Source organism: Toxotes jaculatrix, chromosome 14 (genome assembly GCF_017976425.1).
Source record: "Toxotes jaculatrix isolate fToxJac2 chromosome 14, fToxJac2.pri, whole genome shotgun sequence".
Taxonomy (NCBI): Eukaryota; Metazoa; Chordata; class Actinopteri; family Toxotidae; genus Toxotes; species Toxotes jaculatrix.
The window spans coordinates 11,123,165-11,139,829 of NC_054407.1; the positions used below are offsets into that span (position 1 = coordinate 11,123,165).

The window sequence follows — 16,665 nt, forward strand, 5'->3', positions numbered from 1 at the left end:
CTGGGGAACACTCTGGATGTATTATTGCATTAAAGCTTTTATGTGCCACCAGAGCAGTAAAATACTGAACGCTAAGAAGGAATTAGGCCAGAGCTAAAATGAAATTATTAGGACGTCTGAGGAATAAAAAACTCTTAAAAATGTATCATCACAGCTCATTTCACGGCTCACTAGAAAAGGAGACTTTTTAATACAGAAGCAGTACGCAGAAAACTATTTCGGTCTGTTTCTTGTCTTAGTTGTTGAGCACTGACTCTATTGTTCTGGTATTATTTCAGTCAGCGCTGGCCTGCTTGCGCTGCTAATCCCAAGTCAGAAGTGCTCTGGCTAAATCAAAAGTCCTAATCCTGCATTAGCATGAATTTGTCTTTAATTTTCTTCATGAGGATGTTTTCCCTACATCTGTATGAATTATTGTATGTTTTCCGTCTCCCCTGGTGGTGCATTGACATTTCAACAGCAGCTCTAAAAGCAGAACGATGAATCAGAGGTGGAGGAAATATGCCTTTTTCATATCAGCTGACCTTTTTTCTTTCTCTTTTTTTTTTTTTTTTTGTTATGTGCCTGCAGAGTGCCTATCCCTGTTGAGTGAAGCCCTACCCGTATCTCCGTCGTCTCCAGCAAGCCCACGGTGATGCCTGCCATGCCTCTGCCCGGGACAGGTGGAGTTCTAGCCCAGTCCAGGAGGACTATCCTGGGGCTCAGCCTGAGCCCCTCTCCCCTTTGTATGCTGCTGCCATTGATTATCCTGCTAACCAGCCCTTTGAGCAGCGTGTGTGGACCAGGTATGATCTATTTATCTATCTATCTATCTATCTATCTAGCTATCTAGCTATCTAGCTATCTAGCTATCTATATTTGTACCACATATGGCACATTATCTGTCTACCCAGCTAACTACTTGTTTGTCTTTCTTTCTGTCTCTTTCTCGGTTGAATGATTTATTATCAGCAGTAAATGTGATGTACAAAGGTGTGGATATATATATATATGTATGTGTGTGTGTGTGTGTGTGTGTGTGTGTGTGTGTGTGTGTGTGTGTGTCAGAGGAGTGGACCCAGGCCTGCCACCACATCAGCTCTGGACTGTGGCATTGTTAATGTGTTTTGATAAGCTGGCAGGTCCCCATCAGCATGTTCCTCATCATCTCCTTGATTGCAACATTTCCACAGATTTCCTGCCTCAGCCGTCCACACACAGGCACCCACACACACATGCTCAGACACACTCAGCTGTCGCATCTCTGGAAATATTTTTGAAAGCCGATACAGGCTGAGGTGGAGATAGCACGTCTCACTGTTAGGAATGAGAATTGTCTAATGTATTTTTCATTTCCCATTTATGTAACCAGTTTGAGGCCATGATCCTTTGAGAAGACTAACGTCATATTTGAAATATTTTTGTATTCAGTGAGGAGGTAGAATTACACAACTTTCAGTTGAAATGTAGGATTGAAGAGCTCTGCCTCTGGACCACCTACAGTGTATCTCTGCAGAGCAGATAGTGCTTCCTCTCCTATGTCTCTGTAGCTTCCTCAGTAAATAAAAACAGACAAAAAAAAACTAAGAAAAACATCAAACAGAGTTGCCTTTTCTTCTTTTAACAATATTTGTTGCAGAACTTATAAATTAGAGTGAGAAAGTGTAGACAAATGGTTTCAGATCTAATACAAAAACTAACTGGCAACAAGGTTCTTTATGCTTTAATCAAGAATCCACTTAAATGTCCAAATTCTTCTTCACTCAAGGTGAATACGTCCTTGTAATTTCTGCCCAAATAGAAGTTGAGCCATTTTGAATTTTTTGCAAACCATCACCGCGTTCTTCTACTGTGTCTCCTGCAAAGCTGAGAGAGCTTAATGATTTTTGCACACAGCAAACAGGAATACCCTGGGTTGCAGGTGTGTGTGGATGACACTGCTTGGCTGCTGGATAGAAATGAAGATGACTGCAAAGTCACACAGCGACAGAATTCCTAATTACCCAAAGGTATCGCAACTTATTTGTGAATAATTATCTGCACATCAGAGGGATACCATCAGGCCTAACAAGGGATATCAGTTATTCTTAAAAACAACTACATAGTTGACTTGGTTGCCACTAAATTTTTAATACCTGAGCTCTGTAGTTGTTTTTAAATCACTTTATTAGAAAGACAAAATAGATGAATAAATTTGTTAAATTGGGGATGTTATAATTAAGACTACAAATACTCATTAAAGGTGAGCTTTATACTCAGCTTTCAAACACAAACGATGGCTAAACCATGCAGGTGAAGTTTGGGATAATTTATTTCAGTTTGGTTGCATATCCCGTATCCCGATTTTATTTCTTGTTTGAGATGCCCAAAAATTATCTTCCATTTTTCTTTCTGCACTTACACAGCATAACCCAACTCTCTCCATTATCTTTGTATCACAGATTTTTTTTTTTTACTGCTCACATTTGGCTATGAGATGTAAACAGATTTGACAGCAAAGACACACAAACAGGAAAAGATGCATTATTAAAAGTGGCTTAAAGGCTTGTCAGACCACAGCTGGTTGCACTTAATACCTTTGCCATAAATAACGTCTTTTAAGTCGAAACGTGATTCAACTTTTCACCTGTAGTTACACTAATTTCACCAAAGCAGCTTTTCTAAAATGACAAATGAAGCTTGTAGTTCTTTAGTCTGACCTGACGCACACTCAGAGTTCCAAGTACTTTTCTGTCACATGGCATGCTAACTACACTGCATTACACTCTACCTGCTGGTCTGAGGCACATCTGAGCGTAGCAGTAGTCAGTCAGTCAGTCAGTCAGATGATTATAAGTTACAAAGGTGTTTCATTAAAAGCAGACCGGTGGTAGATCAGTGGTAGACCTGCCTGGTCCAGTGCAACAGAGTGTAAGCTACTGTTAAAGAGACAGAGCTCTTCACTGGTCCCTCATTTTTCAGAAAGCTTTCTAGAACTTTCCGATCGCAATAAGTTTCCGTTCAGCACAAATCCACCCTCAGTCGATGCCCTGTGGGGCTTTTCCCTGGCTTTCAGAAGAGGCTTAAGTGGTAACATTGCCAGTGGGGTCAGTTTTGCACAAGCAGTGGTGTTATGGGGCATTTGAGTGAACACAAAACATTTTGGACTCAACATGAAGCCACTAAACACCATGTTCAAGCCCTAAGAAGCACATGAAATTCATTCATAATCCCATATCCAGGACACAGAAAATGGTTTACGGCCATGATGTTTATATATATATATATATATATATATATATATATATATATATATATATATATATATATATATATATATATATATATATATATATATATATATATATTTCACATTCTCATATTGGGGGGGGGGGGGGGCAGTTTGCTCAACATGCTGTGCCTTTCTGTGAGTGTACCTGGTAGGAATAATGATCTTGAGCCGTAAAATGGTGGACACAAATTCATTCTGATTGACTATACTGTACCAGCTTTTTGCCTCTTCCTGTTGAGGATTATGACAAGCATAAAATGAAACCACTTTATTTCTGACATTCAGAGTGGGTCTTTAAGAGGCACGCCACAGTGCAGCAGGCACAGGAGCATTCTTCTGACATGGTGTTATTCCAGTTAATGTCAAGGCATAGGCACATGTTTTTTGTGGCTGTTTTCCAGTGAAGTGACCAGGAATTGAAAGATTTGTAAACAGGCTTTAGAATCTCCTAGTGATTATCTGATAGGTAGCCTTCTTTGGTTTCTGTTCTGTGTTCAGAGAAGAAGTGAATGAACACAGCAGGACCTCACCCACCCAGACATAGGGGAAGTGGGAGGGGGGATCCAGGTTGCTATGGTAAGGGTCATCCTGACTTCACCCTGATGGATAGCAGTGATTCTGTGGCTGAGGAGGAGTTAAGCTGGGCACCATGGCAACAGGCCACAGACAGATAGCAATGGGTGGGTGCATGAAGTTGTTTGATTGATCTGACTCAGCCACTGTGAAACATATAGGTCCTTTACTGTTGGCTCAATATCGGATTGGAAATTGCTATTTTCTTACAGAGGGCAGCTGCTGCACTTACATCCAGCATCATGAAAGTCGAAATTGTTCTCCTTAAATTCTCCCCCTGAGGCAAAGATGGAAATTAACACAACAAATGTTGGTATATTCGTTGTATTCAATGTTCAGATCATCATAATCTGCAAGCACAAATCCCCTATAGGTGTTAGAGAGTGCAGGCAGCAAATGACACCTCTGGTATTAATACATTTAAACCAATTATATGCTGTGAATTTGCAGCCAACACTTTTCCTACCTGTGAAACACTCATGTGTCATGACAGTCTGTGCTGCATGCAGTACGAGGGTAGCCTGCCCTGGAGGAAGCAAAGGGAGGAAGAGAGAGAGAGAGAGACGGACAGAGAGAGAGAGAAAGAGGGAGAGAGATGTTCCTCTGAAGCCCAACCCCATCTTTTATTTATGACCCACAGGAAGTCCTTCAGCATGTCCTCTAGATGATACCCAGGAAGTAAGCACAACACACAGCCATCAGAGCACAAGTCAGCCTGACCAGTCACTGACAGTAAAACGGGGCGTGGTCAGCAGGGGGTTGTTGTTACTGGTTGTGGAATCGGTTTGATGTCCTCTGGGTGTAAGGGTATCAATTTTCATGCTTGTTTTGATTTTTTTTTCTCCTTTTTTTGTCCCCCTCCCTCCCTCCTTCCCTCTCTCTGTCTCTCAGCTCCCCCAAAGTTCACCAAGATTCCCACCGACCAGATCGGAGTATCAGGGGGCGTGGCATCATTTGTGTGCCAGGCCAGTGGAAATCCCAAGCCTACTGTCTACTGGAACAAGAAGGGCAAGAAGGTCAACTCCCAGCGTATCGAGGTGGTTGTCACAGTGCACAATGGTCAACTCCTACTGTAGCAGCATGACAAATACATACATATATTTATATCCAGTAAAAAAGATATATTAAGATATGAATGTATACAGTAGTCATTTTTATGTCTAGGCTATAAATTCTGTATTCTAGATATGCTACAACCTTGTTTTTTAAAGGACTAATTTAACCTCTCTGTATGCTAAATATCAAGCTAGAGCCATGAACTTAGCTTAGCATAAAGACTAGCGGCAGGGAGAGACAACTGGCCTGGCTCTGTCCAAAGGTAAACAAAACCTCTAAAGAGCACTAATTAACGCAACATTAGATAATCAAGGTATAACTTACTAATCTTTTTTTTTTTTTTTTTTAAACTTTGGACGGAGTTCGTTCCACAGTTAATTTGGAGACATGAAAGGGATCTTTTCAGCTCTCAGCGACAAAGTGAATGAATTGAGTATATTTCCCACTAATGTTGAACAATTTCTTTAGAATATTGATTTGACAACAGCACACATTTTGAACATAAGCTGCAAGGTTCACTTAAAATTGATAAATGTATAAAATGTAGTTACTTAAGATAACAGAATTCCACAGCAACTTCCAAAATGGACATAAAAAATATGATTGCATTACGCTTTACTTTATATGGAATGTATATATCACTGTCCTAAAGCCAAATGCTATCAAGCAGGCTATTCCAGAGAGCTGTTAATTCCCACAGCTCAGTTGAAGCCTGACTGAATACTGATGCAGTAATGTGACCTAATGCTTAGAGATACTGCATTTCAACCAGAGGACCCAGATCCAACCCCCCAGTGTTGGTAAGTTTCTGCCTTGCGGAAGTGTCTTTGTGAAAGACACAGACTCCCTGTCAGCTCCAGCATCGTGTGTGCAGGTACATGTTCTGTATCTGTGCCTGACCTCTAACATTTCTGTAGAGGAGAGCAAGTGAAACAGGCATTTCCTAAGATAAGAGATCAATAAAGTATTGCTCTATAATTACTGTCATATAATTACAGTAAAAGTGACATGTGGCATGTATAGTTTGCCGTTGAAGTGGTGATCTGTGTGTTTACTCTGCTGTGACTGATGCTTATTTTCCTGTGACTGTTCAGACCATAGAGTTTGATGAGGGTGCAGGTGCTGTGCTGAGGATCCAACCGCTCAGAGCACCCCGAGATGAGAACATCTACGAGTGTGTGGCACGCAACAGTGAAGGAGAGGTGTCTGTCACTGCAAAGTTGGCTATTATCAGAGGTGAGGCACAAAATCACACACACACACACACCCTATCTCCCATCCTTTTCCACTCGATTAGTGCTTTCTCTTCACGTGTTCACTCACCTGGCTTCAGACGTCGTCCCCGGTTCCCTGGGCTGTCAGTTGTAGATGTGACATTAGAGCCGTGCCACACCCTGCCTCCACAGCAGGCTGCAGCGAACTGTTCTTTTTATAGTCCTTCTGAGTGCAACAGAGCGTGATCTGGCCACAGAGAGGGCTAGCTAGCGTGCTAGCACACGGGTATTCTACTTCCCAGCTTGCAGTAATCACTGTGCTTCCTGGCCAGAGTGAGGGTGTTAATCTAATGTACACTGTCTCCTTGGAGGGAAACGTATCTAATGTGGTGCTCCACCATGCTATGAACTAAAGTTGCAGCCTGTGGCTGCGAGCCTGGGATCTGAGCACTGGCCATTCGCCCAGCACAGCAGGAAAGGATGAAGAAATAGAGGGATGGCTGTTTGGGCTGTTACTACATGAAGAAAAATCAGGGGATTAGGTCTGGGTTTGGCAAACAACCCATTTCTGCCAGGGGAATTTGAGGAAGAAAAGAAGAGAGGGGGAAGAGGTCAAGGAGAGGTCAGAAGGGGTACAGTGGAGGGTGAGGAGGTGAGGGTAAGTTGAGTAACATAACAGGATGGTGTGAAACAACAGAGATGAAATAGGATGTCGCAGGAGTGGTGGACGGGGTGTAGAGGTGCAGGAGATGGATGAGAATTTGGCAGGGCTGTGTGGTAAGCAGAAAGCTGGTAGCCCAGGGAATAGACTCCTGTCCATCTGTTACCCAGCCCATCATCTCTGCACACACAGCCTCAATCCAAAGCACATTACCACATAAACTGCACCTCGAGGGCGAGCCTCTCATTGTGTGTGGCCGTGTGTGTCTGTTCCTGTTTGTGTAAAACTCTACTCCTACTGAGATCTGTGCACCGTGACGTTCCCTGTCCCCTCTGTGACAATAGAATGAGCCGTCTTTGAATCTTCCTAATCATCTGTGCAGTAAACACATTATTGGACTGCAATGAATGACAGCAATATTTGACCCAAAGCACCAACTACTTTCAGAGGATTACTAGCCATAATAGTTTATTTCATCTAGACGCTGGACAAGAATGCACAGAATGGCTCTGGAATTATTTTCCCCTCTGATGTATACTGGTTGGATTATATAAACTTGGCATCCATCAGATTTTTGCCATATGGTGTTTGCTGTCTCTTTAATATCTCTGGGCGTATCAGGCCTCTGTGGATAAGACTACGAAAATAAAGGAGCAAGACTGGTTTTTTTTGGATTTCATATGATCAATGTAATAAAATATCTTTCATTTTTACATATTTAATCCACTGGATTTGCCAGAAAACAGATTTTGCTATCTGGTTATGTTATCTGTGACAATATTCTCAATTGCTTTTCCAGAAAATTGACATGGATCGTGACATGACTTTTTCTTGCAATATGTATTTGATATCATGTATTTGATATATATGGGTGCTTCATCTGCTGCAGCTCTATTCCTGAAAATATATAATGCTTCCACTTGACAGTATTCTCTCAGAGATATACACCCCTGCAATCTACTATAGGCTCAGGGATATACGGTATGATGGATCATGTCATCCAAGAATGCTGTTAAGTGCAAAAAAAAAAGTCTGCAAAAATTGTGTGTGGGTCAGTCTTTTCAAAAAAGTGGTTCATCGGAGAAAAGGCCCACCAACCACTGAAGCAGAAAGGAGGCTTTCCATTACGGACCAAACCCTTCTACTGGAAGGTCTTTTCATCCCCTGATGTGTTTCATCTCATCATTTTGTATAATGGTTGACCAGCGCTAATAGCAGTGTTGTACAGTGTGAGGGGCTTGTGGTTGGCCACAGGATTCAAGCATTTGCTCCACGGGCGGCCTAATGGATGGAGTTGTGGTAGGTTATGGTCAAGGAGAGCTTTCGTTTTTTTTCCTGTGCCTTCAGACATCACCCTTACCACCCCATTACCTACTCGTCTTCCTCCTTCCTCTTTTCCTCACTATATCTTTCTGTCTGTGACTCTGGCAGCCTCCTCTTTGGCCCACAGCGATGTCCGTTTCTAATTTCTTCTCTCTTGTTTTATTCATTCTTTCATTTTCTCAGCCATCTATTTTGCCTGACCCTCACTGTCTATCCAGACTCTCTCTCTCTCTTCTCCTCCCTTTGCATTTTTACAGGCTCTACTGCTGCTCCACCCCACCTCCAAACCCATCCCATCCCCTTTCCACCCAAACTGCTCTTTTCTATGGACACTGCAGTTGTGTTGTTCCGCCTTCAGGAGATGTGAATATCTGCAGTTCTGCATGTTTGAAAAACCTCTGGTGGGCGAAAGATACTCATCACTGCAGCAGTGTGTATGTGTGTGCGTGCACAACCTTCATGTTGTGAGCGTGTGTGAATGCATGCACGTGGATTTCTTCATTTATGGGCGTGTGTGTGTGTTTGTGCATATCTGTGTATGTGTGTGTGTATGTGGCTGATTTGTGCAGAGTAATCCTGATTATACTCACCTCCCAGTGTCCCATTTTAGGAGAAAGGGAGGTGAGGTATGGGGGAGGAAGAGGGTGAGAGAGAGATGGGGGAGGAGAGATGTTCTGCCACCATGGCAAACACCCTTCATATGAACAACAGAGTCAGATCAGTGATTCCCCCAGGCGTCTGCTGCATTGGCAGGCCGGCGGCTCAAGCAGCATTTTGGTCTGGAAACTACTGAGAGTATCAACTCAGCCTGCAAGAGGATTACACTCCTTGAGTGAAGAACAGGCTCTTTCATCACATATACCCCCTCATTCTCTCTCTCTGTTTTTATTCCCTCTTTCCTTTTTTTCTGTTCCTTACAGTCTGTTCCTCATGCATGTTTGCATGTAATAGAGCGTTGTATGTGGGATTATCATGTTTTGTGTTTGTAGTCCCCAGCTGCTCAGTCTGTAAGGAGAGGCAAACCAGGGCTCAGGATTGTCGGGACTCGTGGGTTTTTAGCGGGATTGATCAACGATGCAAAGTCTGATTCTGCATTGTATTGTGATCTATTATCATAAAGGCCCATTAGCATTTAAAGTGCTCCCCTTCAGCCCTCCTGCAGTCTATAGGAGTCAGAGCATTACAGCCTCTGAAGACTACTGAGCACTGGCAGATTAATCCTGAATCAGGCTCCCTGAGATCGCCTTTCATTCAGGCTTCTTTCATGCACATGGCCATTCCCCACTGAAATGAACTGAGAGATGAATAGGCAACCTGTTTCTTAACCAGGACAAATGATGGTTTTCTGTGTGGACGGGAGTGTTTGAGCGTGTGTGAGTGCATCTGTGTTTGAGTAACTGTGCATGTGTGAGAGGGAAATACAAAGAGAGACAGGAAAAGAAAACCTGGATTCATGTTTGTTTGTTTGCATCATATGCATTATGTGTTTGACTCTGTGTGTGTGCCTTTCTGTGCTAATGTGTGTGTGTGTGTGTGTGTGTGTGTGTGTGTGTGTGTGTGTGTGTGTGTGTGTGTGTGTGTGTGTGTGTGTGTGTGTGCGCGCGCGCGCGCGCACATGCGGACGCATGAATTGCATATTTGCCCAGATCTGGTTGGCTCCACCGACTGGTTTCGGGCACCAGGCCTGATTGCCCTTCTGCAAACATAACCAGGCCAAAATGTACGCTCTCAACCTCTTGATACACACAAACACAAAGCTCCAGGGAACAATGCTGGTTGGTCCTTGCCAATGTTCCCCCAAACGCTGTTGACACACACAGTGTTTATACACACATGGTGCATTTTTCCATAGGCTGTCTTATCAATTTAACCAGGAGATGAAAAATAAGCGGTACTTTTGCGCAGCAGTGTTTGTTTTTGATAAATGATTCATTTGGTGAAAAGTGTGATCAAGGCCATGCCTGCAGTATCTATTTCAAGCAGCGGCTGACTCATCCACGAGCCTGGCTGAATACCTGTAGCCCCCTGTTTTCCTCGTCAGTGAACTGTACTTCACTGTCCAGTACTACTGTCTGTCTGCCGGTTTATCTGCATCTGCAGGACAGAGTGTGAGTCTGTTGCTATATGTTTATGTACGTTATCTATCTATCTATCTATCTATCTATCTATTTATCTATTTATCTGTCTATCTGTCTATCTGTCTGTCTGTCTGTCTGTCTGTCTGTCTGTCTGTCTATCTATCTATCTATCTATCTATAAGTGAGGGTCACCAGCTGCTACAGAGTGGCTGGTATTCTCCTTGTGTGTGTGTGTGTGTGTGTGTGTGTGTGTGTGTGTGTGTGTGTGTGTGTGTGTGTGTGTGTGTGTGTGTGTGTGTGTGTGTGTGTGTGTGTGTGTGTGCGCGTGTGTCAAGTCAAAATGTGGTCCTGGAGAGGTGGTTCTGAGTATTTGGACAGGTTTTGTCACCACAGTAACATCACAACTGTGCAAGATGCTTTCATGAAATTTTACAGGAGTGTAGCTGAGATCAAAATGACGGCCTAGTTCGAAGATAGGTGCGGTCCAAGCAAGGGCACTGGAAGTAGAGAAGGTTTTTAAATAGGCAAGGGGCCATTTAACCTCCCATTTTACACCCCTGGCCCACATTTGTAGCTAATCACTGTATTCCAGTTTCAGTCATTCCAGTCCACTCTGGGACATTAGATAAAACTAGCGCACGGTTAGGCAATATTGACTAAATCTTGCACAGTTCATCTGTTTTGCCAAAATAACTTCTGTCATGTTGTGCATTCCATTACACCATACACACCGATTTGGCATTGCGGCTGGTGTGATCCCATTGCAAGATGGTCTGTGCTGTAGAGACTTTTACTAATTTTACAAGGGCAGTTGTGTCATGTGTGTCCTCACACATTGTGTTGTTCTGCAGTACAAATAGATGAGCTTGCCAGGCTAGTGAAAGGCCACAGAAAACTAGCCTGTTGACACCTTCAGCTGTTTCCGATGGTCACATGACCTTGATATGGCTGGTTGCAGATCTGTATATGATTCTTTACGTAAATACGGAACAGGACATTGTACAGCATATTCCATTATTATATTATATTATATTATATTATATTATATTATATTATATTATATTATATTATATTATATTATATTATATTATATTCTTTCATTCTTTAAAGTAAAATAGTGCTGTGATAATTAGTTGTAAATTGAGTGTCTTAACGTTTTAAATAGGCATAACTCTAGGGATTCTATCTATGTATCTGTGTGTCTGTGTCTATGCATGTATGTATGTCTCTATCTACCTATCCATCCCCATCTCTCCTTGTTTTTCCTGCCTCCCCCTAGTGATTCAGTCCAAGGTCCACCTATACTCTATTCGCAGCTTTGATAAAGACCTGACTGGAATACAGAGCGAGACCCCCTACAAACACACATACATACACACACACACACACACACACTCTCACACAGGCACATGCTTGCACACGCCCCGAGTCCGCTGCTGTGGCGTGCTGTAATTAACAGCCAGGGAGTCTGTGTAGTGGTAGCCAGCGGGGTGATAAAAAGACCATCTGAACCCTCTCAGGAGAGGGGTGGGGTTGGGGGAGGGCAGAGAGGAGCAGATGTAGGCCTAGCGTATTCCTCTCCCCAGGGGAGCTCGCCTTCTGACCTCCCTATCGATCTCCCCCCTCTCCTTCCTTTCTCTTCTTCCCTGTTTCGTCAATGGCCGTACCACTGGCCTCCACTCAAGTGGATCATTAGCATTGATCAGTCAGGGATGGTGTGAAGGAGGAGGGAGGAGGGGAGGGGTCAAGGTGGTCCCCTCCCTCAGTTTGGGTCTCTGTCATCTGATGTCAGTAGGATGGTATGAGGTCTGATCGCTACCTGAGCTCTAACTACAGCTCTGAGACTAAACATTGCCCCCAGACTCTCCTGTGAGCTTTGATTACTCTTTTTCCCTTCGTGGCATCTCCGTCCTCCTCTTAGCCCACGTCGTCACGAGCAGCTTGACTTTCCTATCGGACGGGGTCTCTCCAAAGCTGATGACTGTGGAAAGAGAGCGATAGATCCTATCTCCACTCAGCCTCTCATCCCCATAGCAGAGTGTGTGGAAACAGATGGTACACGTCTGTCATGTGGTTAGGTAGCAGGGGGCTCAGAGGAGGAGAGGAGCTGAGGAAAAATACATAGACAGTTGACGTGGCCACGGTCTGCATCTCGGACTGTGTTTGGCTCCAGATTTGTCAGTGATGCCGGGCTCGAGCTTGCAAACTTTTAGCGGGTTCTGTTGTGCCTGACAATCATGAAGCTCCTGTGGGTTTGATTTATTAGCCAAGCAAATTGCCATCTTGGTAATTGCTTCATTGCTGTAGGAAAGTGGGATATATAATTATAGTTCCAGGTATGGGGGAGGTGTCTGTATGTATGTAGAGAGAGAGAGTGGTTAAAAGGGTAAGAAGAGCAGGAAGCAGAAGGGCTGATGGATGCTTGATTACGTGTCTGGCCATCTGGACTGTTGTCACCAAGATGCTTAATCCCATTCACCAGAGAAAGTGCATGTGAATGTGTTTGTGTGTGTGTGAAACAGAAAGCAACTGCTTTTCAGCATGCACACACCTTCTTTTTTTTTTCCTGAAAATGTGTGGACGTGTCTCCGTACATTATTCCACACATCGCACAAAATCTGTGAAGATGCTAATAAGAACATAGCTATACAGAAACAAATATGTACATGCACAGGCAACACACACACATACTCACACACACTCCTCCGCTGCCCCACAACGTAATCAGACATACCCAGACACATGCAGACACATCCCAGATCGGCCTCTCTAATCGTTGGTACATTTTAACAATTACTGCTAACAAGTCCTTATTACCCCCAGTGCCCTGCCCCTCCTCTTGATCCCAGCTTCTAATTGCTGCTGCTGTTTCTGAGTAGCTCTCTGCATAGTTATTAGACAGGAATCATTACCAGCACATAACACAGAGCCACAGCGTGGAAGAAAACCAAACACCTGTGTTTCTAGGTTAGGAATCTACTGTGTGTGCGTTTGTAGCTATGTTTATACATGTGAGTGTATGTGTCAGTGCTAACTCCTGCTGATTGGGTGGTATGTTAATGCTTCTGTAGAAAGGGCCTGTCTCACACACACACTAAAACCTAACTGTTTCTGCCCGCCTACTAGATCACCTAATGACTAGCTAGCTGTAGGAAGGACATGCTGCTTTGATGCGGAAGGATGTGGTGGCTCCAGTGTCCTCATAAGTATCTCCACTTTCAAGGGCCTCCAGATGTTAAAGGGGGTGGGAGGGTGGGTAAAGCGGCTCTTGCATCACAGTGTATGTGTGTGAGCAAGTCTTATGTGTCACTACAAAAGAAGGAAATGAAGGATTCAGTGCACGGCAGGGTTGAGCCTGGCTCGGTGCACAAAGATAAACTAGTCATTTGTATTTAGACAAGCTGTCCCCAAAAATAAGGAGCAAACACATTTGTTCATTATTGTCCTTGTGGATTTGCTCCAAAATAAAGCATGAGCAATGCCTTTCATTATCTATCTATTGTCTTCATCTTTCCAGAGGACCTGCTGCCATTCGGCTTCCCCAGTATAGACATGGGTCCCCAGCTGAAGGTGGTGGAGCGGACGAGGACGGCCACCATGCTGTGCGCTGCCAGCGGCATCCCCGACCCAGAGATCTCGTGGTTCAAAGACTTCCTGCCTGTCGACCCCAGCACCAGCCAAGGTCGCATCAAACAGCTCCGATCAGGTGAGACAGATGAGGAGTTTCAGTCTGATTATTTCATTTGCCACTAAGTAAACAAACAGTGCATCTAAAGCTTACCATCGCTATCAGGTGAAATCTCTTTTGCTCTAAATTTGGTGATTATCATGTTTTAATTATGATTGAGGGATTACATGCCCCTCTCTGAGTTTATCTACATCCTTTGGGGGTGTAAAACCTTTTTAAAGCCAATTTCATTAAAGGATAATTGTACCGTCCTTAAGCCAAGAGAGAAAAAAAATTCTGTTTTTATTAACATTGGGGAGAAAAGATTATTAAAAGATGACACTTTAAAGCCACAAATCTCTTTCCAGTGTTGATCCTGCAACTGAAAAAAAAAACCATACCAAGTCTCATTCATGCTCATTAAACGTGATTCAAAAAAGTTCGAACACAATTATAAAGTAAAACAACTTTGATATAAATACTTAATATAATAATCAATCTGCCTCAAAAGAACCATAATGCTCTTTTTCTCAGATCTCAAAATCAATAGAAACAGAGATTTTTCAGATTAGGCATTTAACTGATGCTCCTCTTATCTTTTGACCTGCCCAGACTCTTATTGTGTGACATGAGCTCAGTGTCTTAAAATGTGAACGTCAGATCACTTTGCCAGAGATGGCGAGAGGTGAAAAGGAAGGGATGCTTTTTTTTTTGTTGCTAGAGAGAGGGGGAAAAGTGTGTCTGTGCATACAGACAGATCGAGGGATGAATACAGAAGAATCACATCATGCGCTTAAGACAGTTTGTTCAGCTTTGTTTATGCTCCTCTGTATAGATGATACAGTGTCTGCTGGAGTAGGCAGACACGAATTTTCTCAGCCATTCTCACTCAGCCGTCCTCAGGGGGAATGAAAGTGATGGTGAGGCGAAACCATTTTGTTGTTGCTTCATCCATATTCTCTGTGCTCCTCCGTCCTGCCAGCTCTGATATCTCCCTGCTGTCAGCCAATATCCTTCACTGATCACCAGTGCGCTCTGTCAACCTTGTGTCTGTGTCTCCATCTGTAGAGTTTGCCATTATTCTGTTTAAACAAATTTATGATTTGCACGCTTTCAAATCGGAATATCTTCGAGAACTGACAGTTCATTAATTCCCACCCCTTAGTTACAGTTGTTATGCCTGTCAATCTTTCCATTCACGTGCCGCACATATGATTTATCACATGAAGTCCTTGGTCATTTCTGAGAGAACGGGTCTCTGAATTCACACGTTGGTAGAGAAAAGCAACTTCTCCTCTCCTCTCTAGCCATCGATTTTGCCAGCTGAAACGACAACTGTAAAAAACAGATTTCAACAACTTGCTAATTAATGCAAACACTGTCTTCAGCTGATTCAAAACCAGAAACAACTGAAAGGGTCCTAAATATGCAACTGGTGGCTACATACCATATAATATGCAAAGCTATGCATCCCAGGCAAAAAGTAAAACACAGAAGACATGGAAATAAAGGTGCTGCATTGTTTTGCATTGCAAGGTGGAGCAATTAGCCTTTGTGTTAGAATGCAGTATGAAAGAGAAGGAAAGAAACTGTTATGTAGTTCTACCAAACTCCTGTTTGAGTGTTGCTTTGAATGTTGTAATGTTGCTTTATCGTAGGTAATTTCACATTTACAAGAGGAAATTATTTTAGGATGAGGACTAGCTGATGAGTGTGGCAAACACAATGGTGTTTCAAGTGACATGTTTTACTAAAGTCACTGTAGTGTAAACTTTCCCAAATCCAACGGCTGGAGCTTTTTTTTTTTTAAACATGGTCATTAACCCTGACAAAATAATGTAACATTAGCTAATGATATGCTTTGTAAATAACACCACATTAGCGTCGCTGTAGGTAGTACGCTAGTTAGTCAGACACGCTAATATTTGCAGCTTAGACTTAAGAGCAGATGAATACACTCTTTAATTATTCCTTATGTTTTTGCCTTTGTGTTTTTGGTTTTAGGAAGGGGATAAGGATAAAACTGTTCAGGCTCTTCAGATCTTGGGTCACTCTTACTGCAGCCACATGCACACCACTTCCACAAGTGGAAAATTTCAGTGCTTGACAGGCCTGCCATTTGCAGGGAGCTGTAGCCCTCTTTCTCTGCAGAGACCAGTGTTAGATCCCACACCCCACACTCCTAGTATAATTTTCAATAACCTACTGGTGTGTAAAAATGGATATTTACCACTGTGAAATACAGACACCTAATGCGTAATTGCCTCTGTGTAAAATACTCTGCAGTGGCCGTGGGTGGAATTTGGTGTAGGACCAGCTTTGCTGCTGCATAGGTGCAGGTGAAACAATAGATACACACACATAAAAGAGGAGAAAGCAACCTGTGCGTTCTAAAGTTTTAAAGCTCTAATATGTCCGTTGCAAAACATTAGAGACATGACAGGGGGAGCAGTGTAGTGATCGCAAATCCATAATTACTATAAACACTATGCAAATGTTTTCCTATTCTCCAGTGATAATTTATGAAAATGTGTTGGTTGCCTTGGTGCTGCAGAGTAACACAGAGCTTCTGTCAAACCTCTGCATAGTTGTTGAAACAACATTTTCTGTTACTGTTTTCCCTCTTAGTAAGTCTGTTTTCATTGATGCACAGCACAGTGAATACTTATTTGTTGTGGCCCAAAAATTGTAAATTATTTACTAATCTATCATAGCACGTTTTACTTGGTCTGCTCTTTATGGCGTCACACATACATGACACTGATTCACTGGTACAGTATGTTTGTCCACATATCACATCAATGACACAGTAGCAAGACAAATGGCTTAGTGAGATTCACTGC

At 42.9% G+C, this 16,665-nt stretch overlaps 1 protein-coding gene across 1 annotated transcript in view; it reads left to right on the forward strand.

The window, feature by feature from the left end:
* Positions 1–643: 643 nt before the first annotated feature.
* Positions 644–16,665, forward strand: part of LOC121193245 (receptor-type tyrosine-protein phosphatase S-like) — a 50,234-nt gene continuing 34,212 nt past the window's right edge. Inside the window, exons 1-4 of the mRNA XM_041055463.1 lie at positions 644–785; positions 4,715–4,863; positions 5,974–6,115; positions 13,673–13,861. Of these exons, the coding sequence (XP_040911397.1) occupies positions 644–785; positions 4,715–4,863; positions 5,974–6,115; positions 13,673–13,861 (622 nt within the window). The remainder of the gene's footprint in view (positions 786–4,714; positions 4,864–5,973; positions 6,116–13,672; positions 13,862–16,665) is intronic.